The following is a 27,224-nucleotide window of genomic DNA, read 5'->3' as shown; positions in this document are numbered from 1 at the left end:
CCTGTGATACTTGAGTGATATCTCAACTATGTACGAAGCTACTTAACTCTTTCCTCTTCATCATTCAACGAAAGCCCAATAAACAACAATCACATCCCTACTATTAACAGAAGTCATAATCACCCAAACATAAAACACCCAAACAACTGTAAACCTGGGCTGTCATCAGCCCCATTCGCCCAAAGGAATGTAAACAGTGTGTATGGAGAGGAGTGTCAAATGTCACTTATCTGTGTGTCTGCAGGGCCGGTGCCACAAAGAGCTTGTGTTTGTCATGCTGAGGCCTGTGGAGTCACGTCTGGGCCTCTGAATGGGGTTTGGGCCTGAGGGATACTGTACAGGAGAGATTACATAAGATTTCAGCAATGCAAATATACAATATATGAGTTTTTCCAAAGGACATTTTTTTCTTTTGTGGTTTTGTTCATTCATCGGACTGTATTCAGAATACTGGAATGATAAAGCTCTGCTTTTCTGTGCACGGGAATTTATTATAATTGTACACAAAGTATAATTCACTGACGTCCATGTGCTCTTGATATACAAACCCACAACTTGAAGCCAGAGTGCAGAAGATCTGGATAGGCATGCTGGGCATTTTAAATGCCTGATTCCACATTTGCTTGTGCTTAGAGGACATCGGGAGCCGAGAAACGGCAATCCTGGCTGCAGCATCAAAGGGTGATAAATAACCCTGTTAAACAAGCCTGATAACATCCACAGAGCTGCTCTCCATCACACATTAAATGCTGCGTTTAAAAACCGGCACTGCATTTATGAGCCACAGTAACGCCTTTGCCCAGGATAAAGGAGAACGATTGGGCCAGCTGGCGTCCTGCTCCTCGTGAGATCTGCTGTGGGTTAGTGCACAGGACAGATGCAAACACAGACAGTAAGAGTGAATGAGAGAGACAGACGAACAATGAACTTCATCTGAAGCTTTCTTTGTTCTGATTCATTGTGCAAAGAAAATGGTACTTTTTCATGAATATGGTACAGATTAGGGCCAGAAACTGAGGTGAACTGAACAGTGTGTGCGAGGGAGAGAGGGAGAGAATCCCCTAATTAAAAGTATAAGTACATTTTCCATCAGCATGAGCATAAGAAAATCAATTTTTTAACAAATTTCTGATCATGTAGGTGCTTAACCCTTCAGAAATTGCTCATTGTCAAACTCAGGTCAAAATAGATTGGTTTACAACTTTTGTGTTTTAATAAACATTCATTTCTTTACATAAGCAATTTAATAAACATGAATTTCTTTATATACTGTAAACAATTTATTTAATAAACATTAAATACATTTCAAAAATAAAATAAAATAAAAAATAATATATAACATAAAACAATAAATAAAATAAAATAATAAATAAATAAAATACCTAGAATGGGTAACATGGTAACATGATTTAGCAAACATTATTAAATATAAATAATCTAATAATCAAATACAAAATAAACAAAAATAAAATAATAAATATTTAAATAACCAGAAAGGGTAAAATGGTAACATGATTGAATAAACATTAAACACAAATCATCTAATAATCTAATAAATAAGTGGGAGAACTTGCACAATTGGTGGCTGACTAAATACTTTTTTTCCCCACTGTATATATACATATATATAAGTAATAAGCGTATAATAAATAATAAGCGTATAATAAATGACTAAATAAATAAATAAATATATAAAACACCCAGAAAGGGTAACATGGTACTGGTAACATTATAAAACAGAACATAATAGCCAGAAATATGGTTGCATGTAACAAGTTTAAGCAAGTAACAAGGCTAGGCTACAATTTTGGTAATTAAAATGGGTTAATAGGTAAAAAAATGTGTTACTACAATAAGCATCATATTATAGCACTGCATGAATTTACAGTAATTGCATAATAGCTTATTAAACATATCTACTATAAAATAGAATCAATATCAATATAAAAACATGGAATGTGTGCCTCTTGTATTGTATTTAGAGAGAGTGCCAACATGCCACTGTTAAAAGTTCAAGCATTGTCAGTAACTATATGCTGGACCCTCATTCTATTCACAACTGTGACGATACGCGACAGTTAAGTCAGGCTGACTTCAGTTATGCTGCTTCCTTTAAACATGCATTTCAACATGTCTCAAAACTTTTATAATTTGTCTGACAATGCAAAAGGCAGAGAATGAACAAGAAACTGTGTGGGAGAGTGAGTATCGCCTAATTAAAAGTATCAGAAATCTTCCTCCATCAGCATGAGGGGGAATTAATGTGGGGCTGTTGGCACATGAAGTCAATGCTTCAGGCTTCCCGTCTCCAAACAGGCAAACAGGAGGTGCATTGCAGAGAGCCGGTTGCCTTGGTAACAACAACTGAGCTGCATGGATTTCAAGCAGAAGCGCTAGTGAATTCTCAGGGGTGAAGCTAACTACACCTTTAAAGATTAAATGTTGACTCAACACAACAGCCAAGCCAAATTACAGAAGCGTACATTAGAAGTGACTACAAGATTCACCTTCGCCTTACAAAATAGGTTCTTACACTATAAATAAGAAATCATTTATGGAGGACATCGATATGTGAAGACACAAATTACATTGAAGATATGCATCAATCAACAGCACATACTAATCATTTCTCTGTCTGAACGTTTTATTAAAAGACCTGACGTTTTCCAAAGCCTCTGATACTGTATGTCCAGTGCAAAGGCATCTGTCAGTGACGTGCTTTAAAATCTGATACACTTTAAGCACAGGAAACTTGTGTCTGAATGAGAGGCGGAGAGTCCATCCTACTGTAAAAGAACCATCAGTTCTCTACACCCTGTCTACGCCGATTTTAGAAGAAAATCTGCAGAATGGATTTTTGAAACTAAACAGACCTAAAAGTACTAGAAACTAACACTTTGTTTCACAGTGTGCTTGTTACACATTACTTGTACTAGTTTTAACAGTAAAATATGCATCATTTTATAAAACCAACCTTAAATCAAACTCTAATCCTAGCCATAACTTTATAGTAAGTACATGTTATTAATTAAAATGACTCAATACTTAAATGTATAATTAGACTGTAACAAGGACACCTACCAAAACTAATTGGCTACTGAAAGCATAATTAATTAGACAAATCAGACAAAATATTAATAAGTAAGCATGGTATATTCATGAATGTACTTTTAAGTCTGCGAACACAAACGCATTTCTTGATATAAAATTAAAATCATTCTTTGATTAAAGTTATTAGTTGGATGTCTGATGCTCGCCTCGTTTACATGCATAAGCAGTCAAAGCCACATGGAAACAGCATTAATAGTGCAAAATCATTTATTGCAAGTTCTCACATATTTTTGTAAAACCCTAACATTAAAGTTTTAACTACACACTCATATTAACGGATTGCTTATTGAACTGTTATATGAAAGCAAGTCTGTTGATGTTCAGTACAACAACACTCTTTCTCATACAGTGTAATGGTATTGCTTAAATATACTTCTATTAGCAGAATGAAGAATATAGTGCAGATGAAGATTTAGAAATAGTTCCTATTTATATTCCACAACCTCTATCCTGTGACCGAGAAAATTCACTGAAGCACCATTTTAACAATGTAGTGTATCAAGAGCAGTCACAGCTGTGGCCCTGTAGGCCTGAGCTGATCAACAGCTTTTGCAGCAACGAGGGTAAAATACAACAGCTCTACTATGATTTAGCCTCTCTTGCTCGTCTCTGTGTGGAAAAGATGATTTATGCCGGGTTCTTTGTCTCCCACCGCTGCTCTGGATAATATAATGTGGACAGGTTTGTCCTTCTCTGAGATATGATCTTGGTTTTCAGAGGCCAGGTTATGGAGATATGTCCGGAGATGAAAGAAGAGAAGGAAATTATAAGTCAGCTTGTCATGAAAATCTCCATGATTTTATGAAAGTGTGTCTGCGTGGACTGATAGGTTACCTCTACATTCTTAAAAATAAAGGTCCCAATTTATTTTTTTTTTTTTGGTCAATGCCATTAAAGAATCATTTTGGGTTTTCCAAAGCACCTTTCACAGAATATATATAAGTGCTGTCAAACGATTAATCGCTTCCAAAATAAAGGTCTTTGTTTACATAATATATGTGTGTGTACGGTGTATATTTATTATGTATATATAAATACACACACATGCATGTATATATATTTAAGAAAAATATGTTATGTTTATATATTAAATATATTTATGTATAAAATATAAGAATATAAATATATAAATGTATATATATATGTAAATATTTTTTTTAAATGATACTCTATGTGTGTGTATTTATATATACATAATAAATATACCCAGTACACATACATATATTATGTAAACAAAAACGTTTAATTTGGATGTCATTAATCGCAATTAATTGTTGGACAGCACTTATATATATTAGTGTGACAAACTTTTTAATAATCTGAAGACCATTTTCAATACTGTATAAAGAACATTTTGTGTAATGGAAAGGTATTTAAGGTTCTTCATGGAACCACAGATGCCTTTATTTTTAAGAATGTACAAGTTGAAGTTGGTAAATTGTAGAACATATTTGTGTGCAGATATATAGCTAAACAATTAATATCAAAATGTCTAATCTTGATTAATTTTAAGTTTTGGGTCTTTTTTTGCTAAAAAAAAATCTAAAAAGCTAGCATTAGCATTAAAATTCTATTTCTAACAAATCACAAAAATAATTTTAAGTCACAAAGTTTAATATTTGAACCCTTAGATCTTAAGCAAATATGTTTTTATGATTATGTATGACTATGATGTTATACGATACATGACATGCAGATGAAAAAAAATGTGGTCATGATTTGACTAAATTAAAACAAGGAAATGAATTAGTATAATGTGGCCATGATTTTACTCAAATGAAGGAACAAATGAATAAATCACAGACACAAATGGATAAATTCTGAAGGAATGAATTCTTAAGTCATGGCCACAATATCTATTTGCTATCCCATGTCATGTTATGTTCATTTGACCATGACATTCCTGCATTCATGTAGGAATAATTTCATATAGTTGCATATAGTGCAGCATTAGGTGCGTGAGATCTAGATGAGCGTGATAAGATAGTAAAAGTGTGAAGACTGTCTCTGTAAATAGGTTATGCCCGAGGGTTTGCACAACCGTCTTGTCTGAAACTGCCTCTGAATTATGAGATCATTGCAACATCTGCCGGTTAGAGGGACTGACGCTGATGGACGGCCAGGTGTGTGTGTACTTACTGTACACACACAGGCTCACTGCATGCTAATGAAAAATGAAAGCGGAAATGAAATGCAACTTGTGTCATGAGATACCTGAATAGCTGTCTCAATATATTTACTCAGTCTGTGTGTCAGATTGAGCCATAAGATACATTAATCACAGGAGGAGAGTCTCCTCAACCGCTCCAGCTGCTCATTTGTGGTCAGGAATGAGCCGCAGAAGATCATTGAGTTACACATAGATTACAAGTTCATGTTACATTTATATTATGTTAACATAATTCTGTTAATTTACGGTGACCCAGTAGTGCATAACACAACAAAATCTCCACAACACAACGCATTGGACTAATTTGTTGTTTTGTGCTAATTCTGCTGTGTTGTGCTAATTTTGTTGCGTTGCACCTTGTTTCTGCTGTGTTGTGCTAATTTCATTGCGTTGCGGCTTGTTTCCGTTGCGTTGTGCTAATTTCATTGTGTTGCAGCTTGTTTCTGTTGTGTTGTGGTTTGTTTCCATTGCGTTGTGCTAATTTCATTGTGTTGCAGCTTGTTTCTGTTGTGTTGTGGTTTGTTTCCATTGCGTTGTGCTAATTTCATTGTGTTGCAGCTTGTTTCTGTTGTGTTGTGGTTTGTTTCCATTGCGTTGTGCTAATTTCATTGTGTTGCAGCTTGTTTCTGTTGTGTTGTGACTTATTTCCATGTGTTGTGCTAATATCGTTGTGTTGTGGCTTGTTTCTGTTGTGTTGTGACTTGTTTCTGTTTTGTTGTGCTAATTTTGTTGTTGTGGCTTGTTTCCGCTGTGTTGTGATTGTTTTCTTTGCATTGTGGCTTGTTTACATTGCGTTGTGCTGCAGCTTGTTTCCATTGTGTTGTGCTAATTTCGTTGCGGCTCATTTCTGTTGAGTTGTGCACTACTGGGCCACCGTAATAATCACACGTTTATCCAGAGTCACTTGAAATTAATTCTAAAGTTAGGGTTGAGTAAGATTTTTCAAATGATACTGAAATAAATGCTCACCAAGGCTGCATTTATTTGACCAAAACAAAATAATATTGTAAATTATTATAACAAATTAAAATGTTTTTTTATTACAATTTTAAACTGTAATTTATTCCTGTGATGGCAAAGCTGAATTTTCAGTAGCCATTACTCCAGTCTTTAGTGTCACATGATCTTTCAGAAATCTGCTGATTTGCATTTTTCTTGCTATTATTATTATTTTTGTAAAAACTGCAATATATATATATATATATATATATTCAAGATTCTTTGATAGAAAGTTCAAAAGAACACCATTTATTTGAAATATAAATTTTTTGTGACTTTATTATCGTCTTTATTATCACTTTTTATTTAATTTAATAAAAGTATTAACTTATATAAATAAAAATCAATCAATAAAAAAAAAAAAACATTTTTTTGGACCCCAAACATTTGAACGTTATCTCAAAGTGATTATTCTGTAACATGAACATTGTAATGTAAAGTGTGACCTCCATTGCACACCTTCTTGCCTCACTTCCTGTGTCCAGGGATTTAAGAGCTTCAGGCCGTTTCCAGAGCTTAGATCTGCTGATGACGGATAAGCCTTCAACCTCTCAGATCACTCACACTGGAGGACACAGATGAGAGATGGGAATCTCCATATTTTCCTATGACCTGACTGCTTTTGCCTCACAGCACTGAGCACATCTGTTGCCTTCATTGTCATTTATTGAATGGCTGGCTTGAAGCTACAGGGGTTAATTAAACTTATTTCAAAAACCTATTTTTGCCGCTAACACTCACATGATGTGCTGATATCTCACTATCTATACCCTCTCTAGCTCTCTGTCCTGTTAGTTATTGCTTTGAGCCGGAATCACTGGTCTTCCTTCCAGATGGGATGGGTGGCAGGACTGGTTTAACGGTGGCACCTGGACGGCCCGGGGAGGAGGGGAGTGTTGGAGAGACCATGTGACCTGAGAAACATCAAACAGATATGCATTATTCAAATAAACTAGAATCGAACATGATCTCATGAGTAGGCCTAGGTATTCAAACAAATTTCTGAATAGATATGTACAATATCTATGTATGGACAGCTTCTAAAATGTAAATGTATTATGCATGTACAAATTAGATGCTAAAATGTCTAACGTATGAACACAGAGAGAAAAATGCTCGTCACCTCTAAGAGAGTCCTGGTCCTGCCCCAACATAGACATATCCAAAGGCTCTATGTTGGGCCCTGACCCAGCGTCTGATCCCTGGGCCGCTGAGAGCGCCCCCGCTGAGCTCCTCATGGACAGGCCAGAACTGGCACGAGATTCCTCAGAACTGAGACAGAGTGAGGGAAAAGAAGAGAAAGAGAGAGATTAAGAAAGTTACAACATCAAACCAGATTGCTAAACCAGTAATCGGATTATGATCAATGATATGGACATAATAGAAACAATATGTTTATATACTTCACTTTGTGTCTACTTAATACTTCATTTACACAATAATGTAATGTCTCAAATTATCTTCATTTGAGATCTTTTCACAGTAAATACTGATGTAATTTCCAATTTTAAAATTGGTAAATTCATCAGCATATCATCTATAGTTCAAAAGTTTTGGGTTGGATTTTTATATTTTTGAAAGAAGCCTCTTCTGTTCACTAAGTCTGCATTTATTTGATTAAAAATACAGTAAAACCATACTATTGTGAAATATTACATTTTAAAATAAATGCTTTCTATTTAAATATATATTATAAATTTAATATTTTAGTCTTCAGAATCAGAATGAGCTTTATTGCCAGGTATGTTTTCACATACAAGGAATTTGTTTTCATGAAGAAAAATTTCTAGTGAGTGTCACATCCTTCAAAATCATTCTAATATGCTTTTCTAATAACCATTCTAATAATCTTTTGATATTCTAATATCAAATGGTCAGCATTTATTCAAAACAGAAATCTTTTGTAACATTATAAATATCTATAATTTCACTTTTGATTAATTTAATGAATCCTTGCTGAATAAAAGTATTATTTTTTTTCTTTCAAAAAATTCTTACTGACCCAAACTTTTGAAGAGTAGTCTAATTAATTTGACTGCAAATTTGAATTAACTAACATCCCAACAAAGTTCTTATTATAACACAATCCTCAATTCAGTTGAAAAGAAAATCCAAATAGTAACAACAATATGGAAATGACTCATTCTCTATAGGACTCTATTTAAAAACACACGCATCAGTGCTGAATAAACAAATGTCTCAAGACACCCATTAAAACGGTTTTAATAAGTTTTAATTGGCATCTGATATTTTTTAGAGAGCTGGCAATGGTCTCTTCACGGATATCCCATGATTCCACGGCCTGCATTTTCAATTGATTTCATAAAGAGCACAGTGAAATTCATAACTAGATTGCAAAGTAACAAACTCCAAATGCATATTGCTTTTCCCCGGCGGATGAGAAACAAAAAGTCACTGTTTAACACAATTTGGACTTGCACATTAGTTTTGTCATTTTTTTCCTAGCTAATAAGCAAACGGTGGTGCACCGCGCAGGCCGGGCAGCTCTGTAAGTCTCCCAGGATTCCTCTTAATGAGCTAAATTACAGTGTATTTAAATATCTTGGGGACATGCATATTTCACAGGAGTAGTCTTGTATTTCCTCGCCTGTTTAGAGTCCCCGAGCTCATACACGGGAGAGGCAAATGCACCGATAGTCATAAATCTGCATTTACGTGCTCCAACACATATATCTTCCAGATGGCCTGGGGCATGTCAGCTACCTGAATGCTTTAACTTTGAGCTGGGGATGAAAACTTTGATATTTGAGCCTGGATGTGTGTAAAATGGAGATGGAGGTTATAAACATAAAGGGAGAGGCTACAAGATAAAACACGTCCTGGGAAATGATGTACACAAGGAGAGGGCTTTGGGGAAAGGTTAATTGTTTTGCTGCTCTTGGGCCAGAGGTCAGAGGTGAAAATGTCAAGGTGTGTGTGGCATACCTGCTGTCCTCATCGGGGTCAGGAGCGCTGAGGCCAACAGGACACATTGGGGAGGAAGAGGGGCCGGGTGGGGGCCGGGACTGAGAGGCTAATGATGATGGAGCTGTGGGTGCACTTCTGTGACACACACATAAACAGTATCAGTAAAGCACTATAAACACACACTCACCAGCCTGTGGTGGTGCTTTTTGCTGAGGAGACCAAATTTGGGCATTTTATACAAAAACACAATAGCGTGTTACAAATCTAGGCCATTTAACTGTAGCTATGTAAAACTAAATACAGTAATTAAAAAAGGAATGACTAAATACAGTATTGAATTATCAAAAAACATCATTGAAATTTATACTGAAATATTAGCAAAAAACCTTTCAACTATTTTTGAACTATTTCAAGTTTTTTAAATAAGTCTCTTATGCAATCAAAATCTCAATTAATCAAAAATACGATAAAATAGTAATATTGTGAAATATTATTGCATTTTAAAATAGCTGTCATCTGATTTAACATTTTAAAATGTAATTGATTCCTATGACAGCAAAACTGAATTTTCTGATATATGCTGATTTGATTCAGTTCTTACTTTTATAAACAGTTTTACTGCGTAATATTTTCATCTTTGATGAATAGAAAGTTAAAAAGAACACCATTTATTTGAAATATAAATACTTTGTAATATTATAAATGTCTAATGTCATTTGGGCAACTTAATGCATCCTTGCTTACTTGTCTCCAAACTTTTGAAAAGTAGAGTATACAGTATTTATGCATATTATTTATTCTTATTATTTATAAGCATATTATAGAAGTGGAGTGTTGCATCATTAGCTTTGCAATGTGCTAATGCTTAATTCTCTTGGAATTATTATTTGTGTGGTGTGCAGAGTTGCTGTTTATGAAAAACATTACAAATCAGTCACTTTTGGGGTTGTCTTTGAGTTAGCATGATGGCTTAGAAGGTGGCTTTAGCAGACACCAAGCCAATGTTCTGGGGTTGGAACAGTGATCTTCTATCTCATTGTCAGCCACAGTCTTTGGGTGATCAAAGTTGCTAAACAGTCAAAGTTATGTTACCTCTGAAACAGCTCGGCATATGCACCAAGACTCTTCCCGCTCAGAGCTTCTCGAATCAGCTGCTGATGCCTGTGATTGGAAGCCATTTCCTGTGGCGTTCACAGAAATATTGTGCTTGCATGAGTGTGACTGTTAATTTCATCCCTATCTGCTATTCCTGGCCATGACAGCTTCTGTGTATTATATCAAGCCAATAATCGTGTAAAAATAACAGAATCTATAACTCTGACTTACTGCAGGGGTCTGCTGAGGGGTCATCTGGGCCTGGATTTTGTTCTGGTAGTTTCTGCTGTAGGAGTCCATGAGGTCAGTGGCCTCTGTCGTGTTGGCTGCCAGTAACTCGCCAGTTGCGTCTACAACAGAGTAGTCGTTAGGGCACTCAGCCATCGTGAACAGATGTCTGCTGTGGCTGCAGCAGTGAAATGCCATAGCCTCACACTGAGTACAACTATATGCTTTATAATCCTGTCGAAGTGCCCCGCAGACAAAACTGACTTCATGTAAAGGCCCCATGAAATCAAATTGGGAGTTTTGTGGCCCTTAGTCCAAGTGTGTTGTTTTGTAGACGCCAATAAAATTTTTGTAAAAACTAAAAATAAATACATAAATAAAGATAAAATAAACAATTGTAATACTTTTCCAGCTATGAAATATCAACACTGAAAAGAACATGGTGCATGTCAAGTGATATCATTGGGTCTTAGTGTATGGCAAAGTGGGACTATGAAAGCTCACTTGTGGAGGTGTTGTCAGGTGTGACTGAGCTGCTGTCACCTCCTCCTCCATGCTCCTCTAGACCCAGGTACTCCTTCACCAGTTGTTTTAAAGCCTGGTAGGCCTCAGCACGATCATCTGATGAGCACAAAAGAAGGGGAGCATTTGAAGGAGCAATTTAGTTTCCATAAAAAACTGAAAATGTCCTGCTCAGGCAGGTAAAGATTTGTTTTATTGTAAGGCTAGAATACACAACACGATATTTGACACTAACTGCTGAAACGTCAGAGCCAGATTTGAGTTGACAGATTTCATAGAAAATCGTGTAGTATATGATGTTCAGACTCTGATTATTTAACTTCAGACTATGACTCCATCCAGTTGGAGACTATCAAACATGTTCAATATTTTGAGTCGATTTTAGAACACATATTGTTTTAATCTGTCATGCATCTCCTAGCAAAACAAAGCGCATGTTTCTGCTTCAGTTTGTTGTGATCGGAACGACTTTAAAGTCTGGTAGCGTATGTTCCTCCTCAGTCATTTAGTGTATGATAACCAGTTTTTCCTATCTGACTGTTTACAAATTCAGTAAGTGTATGATGCATAGCGTTTTAAAATCTGTCATGTAGTGTATTCAGGCATTTAGGGTTTTCTTACAATTCACAAAAGGAAATAAAAAGTATATTCCTATAGATATATAGCTAGACAGTGTAACTGGCCTTAATGGGTTAATAAAAGTTTGTTACCACAAGGGATGATGTTGTCAAAGAAGCCAGGTAATTCTCTGTTGGTCTTGGAATACAAATCAATACGAGACACAGCTGTTTCCATCTGAGCAATGCTGTAGAATCCTCTTGCATTCAGAAAGCAGACGTAATTATCAACAACAGTGGGGATCAGCAAGACGTAACGGGGCTCAAAATACGAGTTCTTCAAACTATACACTCCCTGTATTAGAGCAAACACACAAAAATGCCCAGTATAATTAACTGCTGTGGCGTTTGACCCAGTTTTGTGCTTGGTCAACATGGTGGAACATGTTTTCTTGATACCATACTGTACCTCTAGTTCCATATGCACACAGCAGGCAAGACCTTCGCGAGCCACACACTCAATTGTTTCCCGCGACAGGCCATACCAATGTCCTCCGTACTGCATCGTCTGGACAAACTGACCCTGACAGTGAGAGAATAAAACTGAAAAAGACACTGTACTGATGCCATAGAGTTCAAATTCCTCTTTTGAATGGGCGTTCTTCATGATGTTCGACACAGATTCACTACAGAATGACCTGAACTCTCGACTTTTGGGCTGCAAGGAAACATCGTTCTTCTCACACAGACAAACATTTGACCCCTGTGTTCAACTGGGTCCATTTAGCCGCCGCAACGCCGAAGTCGCTCCCTGTCAAGCTTTTACTCGCACAAAGCAATTCTAAAACACATGTTTTTACATCTCTGGTCAAGATGGTTTTAAAACATCAGTACAAATCCCAACCATGCTCTAATCCTCTACACTATTTGCTTTAACAGGCCCAGAGAAAAGCACCAAGGAGTGTTCACGTCTGCAGAATGCCGACACACATCTGTGTCGGCGTGATATAGGTAGGGGAGGTTAGTCTGTAAAACTCGACTCTGTCTCTTTCTCTGCTCTGGAGGCATAAGGTTATAATCACACATCAAAAGGCTTCCTTCCAGCCTCAATCAATCAATAACATTGGACTTATATAGCAACACTTAAGAGCTAAACGAGATAGTGGCGGCACAGACTAGGTGTGCACTCTCTCAGAAGCACCTGAGGGGTCTGGGGAAAAAAGAGAATCTAAGGCGAATTCCTTCCCCTCTTCACGTTTTTGGCATGTCATTGCTTTTATAGACCAATATGGCCTGGGGAAGTCTATTTCTGCAGATGAATGGGCATAAAACTGTATCACAAAAATCTAAATATGTAGGGTTATGAGTAAAATCCTGCCAAAGCGGATCAAAATATGATGGACAGAGAATTACCATTTGAATCATGTTCTGAAATTCTTCCTCAGTGACAAAGTGATAGTCAGATCCATCCTCTTCCCCATAATAGGGCCCCCTGGTGGTGTGGCAGGCACTAAAACAAACAAATCAATTAAAGAAACTAGGACTGCACTATTTAAATATATATTGAGATATGGCTTAGTGTGATTATCATATTGTAAAGGCTGCAATTTAGTTAAATAAATATGCTGAGTTTCACTCTGAAAACAATAGCGCATATACAGTATTTATTTGCAGGCAAACTGCCAAAATAAAAGCTTGATGGTTTAACATTTGCTAATGAAAAAATTAAGACATGTATAGTACTATAAAATGATTATTAATAAACCATTTTACAATATTTTGTTATTTTACACTACAAAATATTTTTGAAATATATTTCTTATTTTATTCAGTACATTTATTTAATCATAATATTAATAATAATTATTATTATTTTATAGTCATACTGAATGGGTCAAAAACAGTGGGAATTCAGCCTATATTTTTTCATATTGCAATACATATTGCAGAAAAACTAAATATTACAATGGCATTTGTTCCTAATAAAGTACACATTTTGAACAAAATGACATCAAATAATAATATTTTAGTGACTTTTATAATGCACTCCAAACTGCTACTTACCCATAAGCGAAGTAGTCGCTGAAATCCTGGCACAGCTTATGGGCTAGTTCCCTCTTCCCACAGGCCTGCGGGCCAGTGAGGACCAGCATGGGGTATGGAGCATCCAGACTGGGGAGAGTACTTGTGGAATAACATGCGAAAATGCATATTAGCTAATGCTGTTTTTGTGAACCGTGCTATTGAACTTCCTGTGAGTTCAACCATGTAGTTTATAACGAACTGGGTGACTTCAAACAGCCTCGCTACACAGCTCCAGATTCATTTTAGTTCAGACTTGAGCGCTGTGAGTGGTTTGAAGGGCTTTCTGCTTGAAAGAAGTGGCCTTTGTGGACTAGACAGGCTCATAAAACGAAGAGGAAAGCGGATCGAAAAGTCGTACCTGTCAAAAATAACCTGAGGTTGCATGAGCTGGTATACCAAGTGGGTCATGTGATCTCTGGCTGCGATCACCTCCAGAGGAGGGTCGTGGTTGTTCACAGCAGACACCTGAGAATGAAAGACAGGAATGGGACTCACTACTCAACCCTGACATAATCATTGAAATATGTGCTTTGTTTTCCGACAAACTTTCAGAGCTTTCAAGTTCTATTCATTTCAGCCCTTGAACACAGAGCTCTTGACTTCAACCAGCCAGCAAATGCTCTTCAAAATGTTAGGCAAAAATAGGCTTCCTCCATCTCAAAGCCATAAACAGCACTTCCCTTTTTAGAAACTAAAGATGTAAAGCAATCGTTCCTTCTACTCCAGATCACACAATCACCTTCTCCTCTGCAGTTACAGTGTGTTGATCCAGAATGGTGAGGTGCTGAAGGAGGAATATCACAGCTAGTCTATAGTCATCCTGGTCCTGCAAGAAAGTATTTGGCATTAAGAATAAGGTGATGACATTAGGTCCAGTATTGTGGTTCTGAGATGTTTATGGTGCCCTCACCTGCACTGGGTTTCTGAGGAGATTCATTTCTCTCAACAATATCAGGTCATGCAAATGTGCAGCCTCTTTTACCTCACTGATCTGATACACAAAGAACAACAAAGAGAATTATATGTTGAGTGAAATATCGTGCGTGATGCCACATTTACACTCTCAGAACTTCAACAACTTTCCACTGGGGCAGAACCCTCAAAGGGAGATCTGAGTAGTAGTACTTAGTAGTACTTTGAGGGTATATATATATATACACAGTACTCGTTTTTTCTGGCAAATTTTAGACTTTTCTTACATTTTAGACCTTTCTAATCATTTTCATTTGGCTAAATTGGTTCATTGTTGTGGTATTGGTGGTACTCTGAGGTATAACTTTAGAGTCATTTGCATAATATAATATGACAAGAATTTGACAGCTCCTTTACCAGATTGCTCTCAAGGTTGATGTTTCCCAGGAGATGGAGGTTTTGGAGACCCGAGAGGTTTTGAAACCGGTTACAGGACAAATCCAGAACCTGCAGGTTGCGTAGAGTCTGGAGATTCTCAATCCTCTGTATCACATTCCCCCTCTTAAAAAAACACACATATAGGCCTATACAACTATCATTTCAATGAGGTAAAGAACAGTAAGTCAAAAGCTCTGCACATGATCTGCAGGGTCATGTGCCATTTCTGTCTGGCTGTGGCTGGGTGATTGACAGGTGAGCTCAGGTTATTTAAAAGGCTGATGGGTAGGGACTGACAGTCGAACATCTGGTAAGAATGTCAGGTTTGAAATCAGGGTGCAATCGTTATGGTTGGGGTCAGGGTTATTATAGTTGACTGGAACTAAAAACCCTAAAAAACGTTTGCTACTTAAAATAAACTGAAATAAAATAGAACAAACTAAAACTATAACAAAAGGCAAACTAAAACTGGAATAAAAATTATATAGAAGTTTACAAATCAATAATTAATAAAAATGAAAAAAGCACACAACAAAATGCCTAAAACTAAAAGAAAATGGAAAATTCAAAAATAAAAACCAAGTCTAAGGGCCAGTTTTACTAACAGCTTGCGCCAGCACAAACCGTCTTTTGGCATTAAAATTGTACTGTCAGGTTTTACTAAAGATGCGCAGTGACGAATTAGCACTGAAAAGGCGTGGACAGTTATTTTTGCACCTGACCTTATTGAATATGCATTTTTAGGAGTTTCCCTTACAGACCTGTTTTTATACAGTCTATGTTTCAGACGCATAAGTTATGGGAGGAGAGTATTATTCAAATGAATCACACAACGTGTTTTACTAACGTTTGCGCTCGTCAAATTACTGGCATTTGCGCAATTATTTAACGCCTAAAAAAAGCATGTCAAACTATTTTGCGCTTGAAATGGCTCGATATGTAAATGAGATGTTGCATTTGTGTTCTTTAATTTGCAGATTGTTAGTTAATCGCCCGCAGAAATTTCCTCTCCCATCGGCGCTGTTTTGGAATTGTGCTTCCGCGCTAATAACTAATTTGCCCTGTTTAGTAAAACTGGCCCTAAATATATATATATATATATATAAAAAAAAACTATAACAATCTCTCAGTGATGCTAAAATAACACTTGTCGGGTTCTTGACCCTAATTGGATTCAATACAATTCAGCAAACAAACAAACAACAATAAGGTAAAAACAGCAAATCTTTTAACATTGATGCTTTTTTTTACACACATTACAACAAAATAAAAGAAAGAAAAGAAAAAATTAAATAAATAAATTTGTACGCACATTCCACAACACATCAGAGTGTCGAGACTTTGCAGTCATGTTCACGACCCTACAGTAAATCAGGAAAACTCATAGAATTTAAAGGAAAACATCTTAAGCTAAACCAATATTTTTGGCAACTCTGGCAATGAAACGGGTCAAACTGACCCACAACCTAATGTGAGGGCCAGAAAGATTCCAGCTTCCAAAGCCTTGGCCTTATAATAACCCCATGCCTGGTGCAGAACAGCAGGGGACGGCAACCACGAGGGGCTCTGGAAGCCCCAGAACCAAAGTGTGATGGGTGTGAGCGGAACAGGCTGACAGGCGCACGCTGTTCAGGGTCTCAGACAGGTTCAGCGTGTGGGAGAGTTTTTTTTTTTTGAACAGGGTCCAGGCTCTCTCACGCCAGCAGCTTGGCCTCGTGGGACGTGGACACCAAAGGACGTGGCGCTGCTGACGATGAAGAATCTCTTTGATAAAGGACAGCATAAACATCCTTCAGCTGAGTGGCAAAGGTCTGGTGGCACGCTGGCCTGCCATATGGTGGGCTTCAACACCAGGCTTTGTTATATTTTCTGAAAAGGCTGGAGCTTAATCATACATACTGTCTGAAAAATACACAGTTAGGGGATGGTTTGGGAAAAAAGAGTAACTGTCAGCGATATAAAAACAGTGCCAAAACAAGGCTGTAGTGTTGCCCACACGATCACACAGACAGAACGTGTGGTAACCTTTCTAAAAGTGTAGACACAACAACATAATCTGGAAGAGGATGACAGGTGACGGGGAGATACTGTGGGTGAGCAGAAAAATATGTCAACAGGTTTTGTAGGCTGACGTTAATTAATCCAACAGAGACTCATAAACACTTTGAGGAAAGACAGGAAAGACCTCTCATTTCTGCATTCCAGTCTCAAATTAGAATCAAGCGTGATTACATTTATTTATCGCCCCATCATGAAGAGACATATTTTCCCAAACAGAAATTAACATTTTATAGTTACATATTCAATACCTGTCCTACCGTACCACTGTTAATTTCTCACCTCAAAACACACATTAATTAATCTGCAAACCTGCTCATAACAAGTAAATATTTCATTAAAAACGTTCATATTTTATACTTCTCGGCACTTATTAATCATCGGGAATACATTAGCTGTTAAATGGGTGTTGCTGTTATAAATGGTGAGTGTGTGTTTGTGTTTAAGAGGGCTGACAGTACCAGGCAGAGCTTTCTGAGAGGCAGATGGTCCAGACCCCTAATGCGGGAGATGTTGTTATGGGCCAGACTGAGGTGTGAGAGCCTTTTGCACTTTTCCAGCCCCCTGATGGCACTAAATGAATTATCTGAACAGCAAGGCACAGTCAAAGAATGTTTCATACACTTGTTTTTAACAAATTAATAGTTTAAAGTCCACATTAATCAGCCAGGTTACTTTTATTAGATACCCTTAGCTATTAAAATTCTGGTAATTTTCTTTTCGGTTGATGTCACCGATCCCTATTTTTTGGTATGTGACACCCACTTTTCCCGCTCCAGTCAATTCCCAAAATCAGTGGTGCGTTCCATTTGTACGGAAGTCTGAAATTCTAAGTTGCCAGTACGTCACATTTTAGTTTGGGGACCAATTCTCACTATTAACTAACTATGAACTATTACTTGCTATTACTTACTATTACCTAATTTGATCAATAGTTAGTAAGATAGTTGCTAAATTTAGGGGTTTTTAGTGTGAAGTGTGAAGTGACATGTGGCCAAGTATGGTGACCCATACTAGGAATTAGTGATCTGCATTTACCAAAGTGCACACACACAGCAGTGAACACACACACACCGTGAACACACACCCGGAGCAGTGGGCAGCCATTTATGCTGCAGCGCCCGGGGAGCAGTTTGGGGGTTCAAGGGCACCTCAGTCGTGGTATTGAAGGTGGTTGTGTATTGAAGAGATCGCTGTACATTCACTCCCCCCACCTACAATCCCTGCCGGTATGAGACTCGAACCCGCAACCTTTGGGTTACGAGTCCGACTCTCTAACCATTAGACCATGACTTCCCCAAACTATTAAAGACTTTATCAACTGGTACTGCTAACAATGGAGGCATCCATCTCGGTTTTCCGACTTTTGTACGAGAATGCAGTCAACTCAGATGTGATGTCATTCCCAGCTCCGACATCCAACTTCTGAGGTCAATATTTTGTTCAGTTTGAATAGCCTGTTTTACTTGGAAATACAATAATGAAGTAAAATGAGTTGCGAACGATGTGTCATGCTTTGTAATCTTCGAAAGGATACAGTCAAGAATCAGCTTGGTCAAAGAGGAATATACAGAAAGATCCTTCATTACTGACATCTGGTTGTGTGAGAAATTGACCTCCTGCAGTAAAAAAAAAAAAAAAGAGAAATGGACAGTATGTGAAAGACAAACATCAGTAAAAACACCCAAAAAGCAAAAATGACGGGAAGAACATGTTGAATGTTTTAAATTACAATAACCCTCATTAAATGAGTAAAATTTATATATTTTTTTGTTTTTATGTAAAAAGGTAAAACACATCTAGCTTTAATTAACAGTAAAACATCTCTGAGACCCAATGATTTTGAAAGATTTTTCATTCACTCTTGCATAAGATTTGAACCTCACTTGACACCACATTATCCCCTCTGTAGTGAATTGAATCACCTTGAGATTTTTTGGCGGCTGGAATCCAAAGAAATCGGTGAGTTGGTTGTGGGAAGCATCCAGTATGATGAGGTGTGGCATGTGACTCACGCAGGATAGATCTACCATTCACAAAACATTAGGCAGAAAGAGCAGGGGAAAGATGGATGACAAGCATCCGCACAGCTGAGATTATTTATCCCGCTACCAAGCAACCATGAAGGGCACGGATGGAAAAAAATAATAAAAAATCCGGCAAACATTTTCAACTAGAGGATATTAGAGCAAATATCTACATTAGTGGAAGACAAATATGAGGGGGTCTGAAACATGACAGCAAATTTCATTTCACCATATAGTTTTCTTGTAACACAAACATGAAACTGGTGTAAACCTACCTTTGATTTTATTGTAGGGAAGCTCTAGCTTTTGTAGATAGATATAATTGCATAAAATGGAGACATTTTTCAAGTCTCGCCCCTGTGGCCAAACACAATCAGAAATTCAGTTAAGGTGCCAATAAAATGTCATCCGGTAAAACCCTGAAACTAGAGGAGAGTATGACGCATTAAAAAAAGATGTAAACTAATTTGGAGGCCACTTCTGTCTCTCTCTCTCTCCAGCGAAGTCATGCAACTAAACAATATCAGCGGTTTCCGGAAAAATATATTAATATTCTACCCCCAAGCTCTGTCGTGTAAGCCTGGGAAATTTTATATGGAAAATATCAATTGTTGCATATAGTAATGTAACAGTCTCAGTGTGTGTGTGTGGATCACACTGTGGGGAGCAAAGCTTCCCACAAGGCCAGTAAAACCACTCACATTGTGGGGACCAGCCGATAGAAATTAGCTTAATAACCATACTAAATAATGTCTTAACCCATTAAACAGTTAAAACAGCTAGTGACTGTATATGCTTTATGCCTATCAAAAAACTATCAAAAACTTCTCTGCTGTTTAATAAAAATCAATAAAATATATATATATATATATTTTACTATCAGGCATTTGAGGGGAAAAGGGGAATGATAAAAAAAATGCAATCTGTAATTGTATTATTTGAATTCAGCTACTATTCAATATGTTGCTCTAATGTTATAACAAATGTAACAACAGGATTATATCACTTGCTCACCAATGGAGTGAATAGGTGCCATCAGAATGAGAATCCAAACAGCTGATAAAAAACATCACAATAATCCACACAACTCCAGTCCATTAATTAACATCTTGTGAAATGAAAAGCTGCAAATCCAACAACAAATCCATTATTATCAGCTGTTTGGACTCTCATTCGGACGGCACCCATTCACTGCAGAGGATCTGCAGGTTAGCAAGTGATGCAATGTTAAATTTCTCCAAATATAAACAAACTCATCTACATCTTGGATGTAAACTTACAGCAAATTTTTTATTTTTGGGTGAACTTTTTTATGTTTTTGGAAATTATAGGTACAGTACCAAATATGGTCACGTGACTGTTTAAAAAAGCCAAACTATACACATTAAACCAAGACAGACTGATCATTCATTTACACCTGATTTTAGACTATTTAAACTCAAAAGGAAATTTTGATCAAATGGGTTAATGAATATTTAAAATGCATAAAGCTTTGTGTGAGGGTTTTGTTTAATGGATAGAAAACATGAAATCAATATAAAAACAATACAAGTCAATGGAAATCCCACAATAACGCGAAAACAAATATAAATGTGTTCGTGGATCACTCACTGACACAGAGAGGCACAGGTAAGTGTGCTGGAGTCCGGTAGCTGACTGTCCCAGGATGGACAGGCATTTAAACACGTCCTCCTCCGTTAATTCACCATCATTCTTCATTTCATACAAACAACAAAGTACGGAAACCACAACGATTTAAATGTTTGCTACACTGAGTGAAGTGTCTAAGAAAGCTATATCATGTTATGAGTAAATAGTCATGTTTGAGGGCTGTTACCTCCATTGTTGTTGTGTGTATTGACTGTGTCATCTCTCTTCTTCTGCTGCTGTGGTCTCCAGAGAGCAGCGCTTATTACTGGAGAAAGAGAGGAATCTGACATGTCCAGCTTAACACAAACGCCAAAGATTGATTATTTGACGCTATCAATTACAAAAACATATTTTCCCCCCAAACTAGACGCTAGTAAAATAGGACTTTCTGTGAGAAGCTAAAATAACCTGTAGTTGCACGCGCATCATCGGTTGCCTGGTAACCAAACGTAAACTAAAGTTGCGCAAGCAACCAAAGAACATTTGATTTTACTTGAACATTATTTAAACACTATGCTTTGGCAATACATTGTAAAAACTGTCATGCCAATAAAGCACATTGAAGTGAACTGAAACGCTACGATTCACTTACAGTTAGCAGCTAAGCTAAGCCAAAATGGCCACGTTCTTTTGTGTTCTTTCTGTATTGTTGACAGCACATTCATCAAGTGAAACATAGTGAACAAAGTTCTACAGTTAAATAAAAATATACATATAATCTCTTCAGGCAAGCCAGTACAAATAAGATTGATAGTAAAAACGGGTTCCATAGCTTGTTTCAGTTATATTCATTTATTTTCATTTTGACATTACCATTGGCAAAATTCACTTAGAATCCAGTAGGTTCAGAGGCTCCTCAGGACTTTTAAGCAATCGATTGAAATTTACAAGCATGTACATGAACATCTCAAATGTTATTAATAGGTAAGCACAAAATACATACTAAAAATACACAAAAACAAAGGCATGAAATAGTGTTGCTCTGACATACTTTGCGCAAACAACATCAGATTGTGTTACAGTAATGTCTAAATGAATTATAGTTGCATGGTATAATGCTAACAGGAGTGCTTGAGCCAGTCACTTCATTTAAATAACACGGAGGACCCCGATAATGGCTTAAACACACAAATCCACACACTTCTGTCCTTGCCTGTATCCGTTTAGTAAGCTCCTCTTACTACAGTAGATACATTATAAGGCAGACATGACATTTTTAATGTCTAACCACTGCTCCAACACATCTTACGCATTCACACGCAATTCTGATGTGCTAAGAATATGAAAGATCGTCGCTGTTTTTCTCTCTGTGGCAACCTGGTGGCAATTATTGATTCGAGTGGTTGAGTCATTTTGATGGATTGCTCGGGTGGCTTCCTGCTTAATGCCTGTGTACTGTATCGATGGCTTTCTCTCTTGCTCTATTCTTCATAATTAATGAACTAAAAATAGCCTAGAACAGAGCATGAGTGATCTGTGGGGTTTGGTGTCTGTTTGAACAAGGAATAAGAGGTTCAGATTCAAATGAAAGCAGACACAGTCGAAGGGCAGATATTGGAATATATCAACATCAAGGCTTAGAAACTCATTTCTTTACCTGATTAAACAACCCGGGGATAATAGTGATGTCATAATGGCATCATGACATCACAATCAATGACTGTCATAATTAACAAAAACATGCGCACGCAATTATACCTGCAACAAGTAGGGAGAAACTTAAACTGAATGGGGTTAGCGATTCCTATTTCCTCTTAAGCAAAAAGAACAAATCAACAAGCGGCAGGCGAGCTGTTTCTTTTTTCCCCTGGCGTTCTAATCTGGCATCTGTTATTCCAGGCACAGGCTGCGGGCCGGGCAGAGAGAGACGGCGTGCAGGAGGATTTTATAATTGAGAGCAGAGGTTTGATAAAGTAAGAAAATGAGACGAAAATGTCCCCAAGCCACAATGAGAGAATCCGTCCTCTCGCTCTGAAAGGTGTGGCCTGGTTTAACCAGAAAAGATACAAGGGATTCATTTATTAGAACATGTCTGTGTGTGCAAAGCCCTGCTCAGAAATGTATCTTACAAAGCAAGGAAGTCACTTTAATGTTTGCTTGAAAGTGTGACTTGACTCAAAGCTTGTGACAGTAACGATCGGCAGTAACGTGGACCCTTTCAGAGTATTAGTAGATATAGTTTAAATGTGCGTGTCTAGACTGTAGTGATCTTCTTATCCTTGGTAGCCTGTTTAATGGCAGCCTGTTCGCATATGATCTCTTTGAGGCGTTGCAGCCGCATGTTCTGCACGGTCAGGTCTCCCACGCCTGTCTGGCTGCGGTGGAGGAGACTTAAAGCATTGATGTAGTCCAGTTCTGTGTAATGCACCCCTTGATCAACCACCAGGTTTAGCAGCTCGTCGGCTGTATTATACAGCATCTCATAGTACTGCCTGCAGAGAAAGACACAGAGAGAAAGAATAAAAGAGTTGCTGTTATTCCGAGGGTGCCATTCAAGGTGTGAAAGTGTTGCTGAACTTATTATAAAATATACTGTTGCTTAAAATAATTAAATATATAACATTATATTTATATAATTTAAGCAACTCATATAATTATAAAAAAAATATATATAAACTTTATTTTTAGCAAAATATTATATTTTATTATATTAAATGTCAAAAATATACTTATAATTGTCTTTAAAAGCACTACAATGTGCAATGTAATTTAAAATATTCATTTGGAAAAATAACTACATTTTACAGCTATATATTGTATTTATATAATTTCAAACAACACATACATATATACACACACATACTGTATATTAAATGTCAAAAATATGCTGTGAAATATATTTATAATTGTTATTAACCAGTTTCCTTTAAAAACACTACAGTGTAATTTAGAATATTAATTTGCAAAAATAACTACATCTAACAGCTACAACTCTGTAAGAGCAATATAAATTATAAAACAATTTTACCTGAAATAATTGCATAAGGTCTAAAACATTTTATTATATTCAATCCATTTCAACACCTGAAATGATCATTTAATACAATTAAATTATAAAAATATCATTCTGAAAGTAAAAGTAAAGGATATAAAAACCAGTACTACAAAATATTATTAGTAAAATAAGTATTTTGGTCAAATTTTTAAGTATATTAATTTCCATAAAAGAACACACATATAGAATTAACAACATAAATAATTAATAAATAAAACAATGCAACAAAATGAAAGTTCTGTCAAAAGAGCTGAAACTCTCTCACACTGGCCTTATTGTACCTTATTGTGATGCTATGCATTCACAAAACTTGTTGAGAGCATCAAACCATTTTTCCATGACCCCTTTGGCCCAAACATGCTGTTGACCAATGGAATGGGACAACATGCATTAAACATTAGACATATAGTTCAAGGAGACCACTTACACATGAGTATGCATACACACACCCACACAAAGGGCTTACAACTTCTATTTCTGCAGCAGAGGCACATTTGTAACAGGGGTGATAAGAGCTGAATGTGTTTTGACCCCATCAGAGCAGACGACTCCTCTGAATCTCTCTCATGCAGCATTACTCAGGCACACAGAAAAGGTCTTAGCCAGCAGGACTCTCTCTAACTCCCCTATCAAGCTGGCACACTCCTCCAGGTGCTCAGAGACTTCTGGCTGCACTCGAAATGAGCCGAAGAGCCCATTCTACACAACCTCTCGCTTTAAAGGTGCTCCGTACAGAGCAAACACTGGCAGAAATGGCCAATTTTAGTCTTTTCACGATGAAGCACATGTAAATTTTAAAGACATGCCAGACATCATAAAGGCCTCAGGTTTTGAACTTCTGGAGATATTAAACTTCTGGAGAACCATGGAGATGCATCATGGCTGTGATTTCTACTATAATACAAAGATATTCTACTGAAACAGTTATATGGTGCATAATTTGGTGCTTAGCATATGTAATTAAACTCCAATAATTAAAAAAAAAAAGTCTGACTCGTATTTATTGGATATCTACACTATAATTTTTTTCTCCAAAGTTTTTTTTCCCATTGGAGTATGTTTTACAAGAAAACTCTATTTCAGTCTTTGTACCTCAAAATGTCATGTTTAATTCAATGCGTTAATTGCCATTTCTTTGTTTCTATTTGTGAAATTGAATGGCAATTTCTAAGTACAAAATACTTTCAAGCCATTTTTTGTCAGTGTTAGACGACACAATTGAAAGTCCAAATCGAAATTAACAACAAAAGGAGATACTAGTGTCGTATCTATACTGCAAAAATTATTCAACGTTGTAAATGAAACAAAGATTAGTTTGAACAAGAAATTGTTTCAGTCTTTCTACTTTAAAATTTCACATTAAATGTCACATTTCTTTGTAATGAATTGCACAATTTACTAGCAATTTCTGAATGAAAAATGTTTCTACACCAATTTATTTTTCAGTGTAGATATTTGGAAGTGGCCTTTTTTTACTTAAACCAATTGTAAACACCTAGAAGCCATCCAGAAAACCTAGCAAGATGCACAAAACCACTAAGCAACACCTAAGCAACTGTATAGCAATGCCTTTGCAACCAACCACAACATCCTAGCAACTGTAACACAGCTCAAAATTAAAAAAAATCTATAGGCCAACTTTACAGTCTAAGGCCAATTTTACAGTGGATGCTGTTTTAAAAAAACTTCAGCAAGACTTTACTCCATTTCTTTAAGATTAGCAGGGAAATGTAATGGAAACCAAACAGACGATCAGTCCACTGGCTGGAAATGGAGCACTAAATGAAAGACAGAAACACACGCTCAAACATCTCAGAGACCTGCTGTCTTCTACTAAACCTTCTTGGTGAAGAAGATTTTGGAAATAATGTACTTAAGTTCTCGGAAATAATGGTGTTGCCCTTGCGCCTCTAAAATGCTGAGCTCTAATGCTGCAGATTAACACTAACATGAAAAATCAAGTGATCACAGCATATTCAGCAAGTAGAAAAATACAGATTCAACCCATAAGACGCTGAAAAGCTTGCCAAAAAGTGTGAATGTGAGCACAAGTGCACCTGCAGGACAGAGAGAGGGCAGTTCCATTAACCCCCATTCATCTCTGACACTGAAAAAACACAGCCATTTATAACAGTCCTGACAGTCCAGTGTCCCAGTAACCCTTCCTGTGCCTGCGTTAATCCACCAGACCTGGGCTGTCTGCTCATTAGAGCTCAAAACAGGACAGTCTCATATACAGCACTTAGTTTGACATCAAACAGCTTTGTTTCCTAGTACAAAAGATTTAAAGAAAATCTAAACTTAAGTGTTTAAATGGATAGTATGCTAAAAATGTAATTTTATCAGTATGAACACGTTCTTCCATGGATCACAAACGATTTTTTAAAGAATATCCAAACAACTCTTACATAATAATATAATAAAAGTGAATATATAAGTGTTGTTCTATTAATATTTACTTTACAGTATTTATTAATATTTTGAATTAGCTTATCTTTTTATATTTCAGGTTTTATATTTTTAGTTTTTGCAATTTTGTCATGTGCTTTTGACATTTTTATTCGTTCTTGATTTTATTTTTGTTTCCATTTATTTCATTATTCTATTTGGCTTTAATTGATTTTATTTCAGTTTTAGTTTTAGTAATTTTAGTACTTTAACTAATTTTATGTCAGTTAGTTGCCAAGGCAAGACTTCTATTTCAGCTTTATTTTAAAGGGGTCATATGATGTTGCTGAAAAGAACATTATTTTGTGTATTTGGTGTAATGAAATGTGTTTATGCGGTTTAAGGTTCTAAAAACACATTATTTTCCACATACTGTACATTATTGTTTCTCCTCTATGCCCCGCCTTTCTGAAACGCATCGATTTTTACAAAGCTCATCGGTCTGAAAAGCGAGGTGTGCTGTGATTGGCCAGCTATCCAGTGCGTTGTGATTGGCCGAATACCCCAAGCGTGTGACGGAAATGTTACACCCCTCACCATACTGTGATGCCGTGTCCCGGCCGGAGCGACGAGACAAAACCAATAAAACCCATTACAAACGAGGCATTTGTTGCATCCAGTGGGGACATAGTTACAGATTATAATGACTTATACTGTCTTTTTATGCGTTGCGTTGCATCGCGCCGCGTAAAAATAAAACCATGTCTGCATTTGTGATCGGAGAAATGACAAACAACAAGCGCTACTCTACACTGCTCAAAACTCGCGTTTAAATCATCAGTGGCAAATTCTTTAAATAAGAAAACTTACAGTCTGTGAGTCAGAACAGCCAGCATTGTAGTCTACTCTACCAGATCAGGAAACAGTCCTCCATATAATGTGCTGCACACATCTGAATATTTGGGATTAACTGTTCTGGAACAGTGTTGTAAATACAACTTAACCACTGATAGTCGTGTCCTCTTTTGGAAGGCCAAACAAAGTAGTTTCGCTTTCACAAC

General features: G+C 36.8%; 2 protein-coding genes across 2 annotated transcripts in view; both read right to left on the bottom strand.

Moving 5' to 3' along the window:
- Positions 1 to 7,011: 7,011 nt before the first annotated feature.
- Positions 7,012 to 20,849, bottom strand: lrguk (leucine-rich repeats and guanylate kinase domain containing). Its single transcript, XM_016238363.1, has 19 exons — positions 20,742 to 20,849; positions 19,406 to 19,487; positions 19,029 to 19,129; positions 18,641 to 18,722; positions 17,565 to 17,689; positions 15,025 to 15,168; positions 14,606 to 14,686; positions 14,435 to 14,521; positions 14,054 to 14,160; positions 13,675 to 13,794; positions 13,024 to 13,120; positions 12,080 to 12,193; positions 11,764 to 11,965; positions 11,036 to 11,152; positions 10,535 to 10,653; positions 10,301 to 10,389; positions 9,227 to 9,343; positions 7,383 to 7,552; positions 7,012 to 7,194 (listed from the first exon to the last, which is right to left on the bottom strand). The coding sequence occupies exons 1-19, from the start codon at positions 20,847 to 20,849 to the stop codon at positions 7,076 to 7,078; spliced, it is 2,181 nt and encodes a 726-aa protein (XP_016093849.1). The 3' UTR covers positions 7,012 to 7,075.
- A 742-nt stretch (positions 20,850 to 21,591) lies between these two features.
- The window catches only part of LOC107555552 (exocyst complex component 4-like), a 137,141-nt gene continuing 131,508 nt past the window's right edge, over positions 21,592 to 27,224 (bottom strand). Inside the window, exon 18 of the mRNA XM_016238381.1 lies at positions 21,592 to 23,212. Coding sequence (XP_016093867.1) covers positions 22,975 to 23,212 — 238 coding nt within the window. The 3' untranslated portion in view covers positions 21,592 to 22,974. The remainder of the gene's footprint in view (positions 23,213 to 27,224) is intronic.

This window comes from Sinocyclocheilus grahami, unplaced genomic scaffold (assembly GCF_001515645.1).
Source record: "Sinocyclocheilus grahami isolate Dianchi unplaced genomic scaffold, SAMN03320097.WGS_v1.1 scaffold537.1, whole genome shotgun sequence".
Classification (NCBI taxonomy): Eukaryota; Metazoa; Chordata; class Actinopteri; order Cypriniformes; family Cyprinidae; genus Sinocyclocheilus; species Sinocyclocheilus grahami.
Note: the sequence above shows the minus strand (reverse complement) of the source record. Positions and strands in the feature narration are given on the sequence as shown.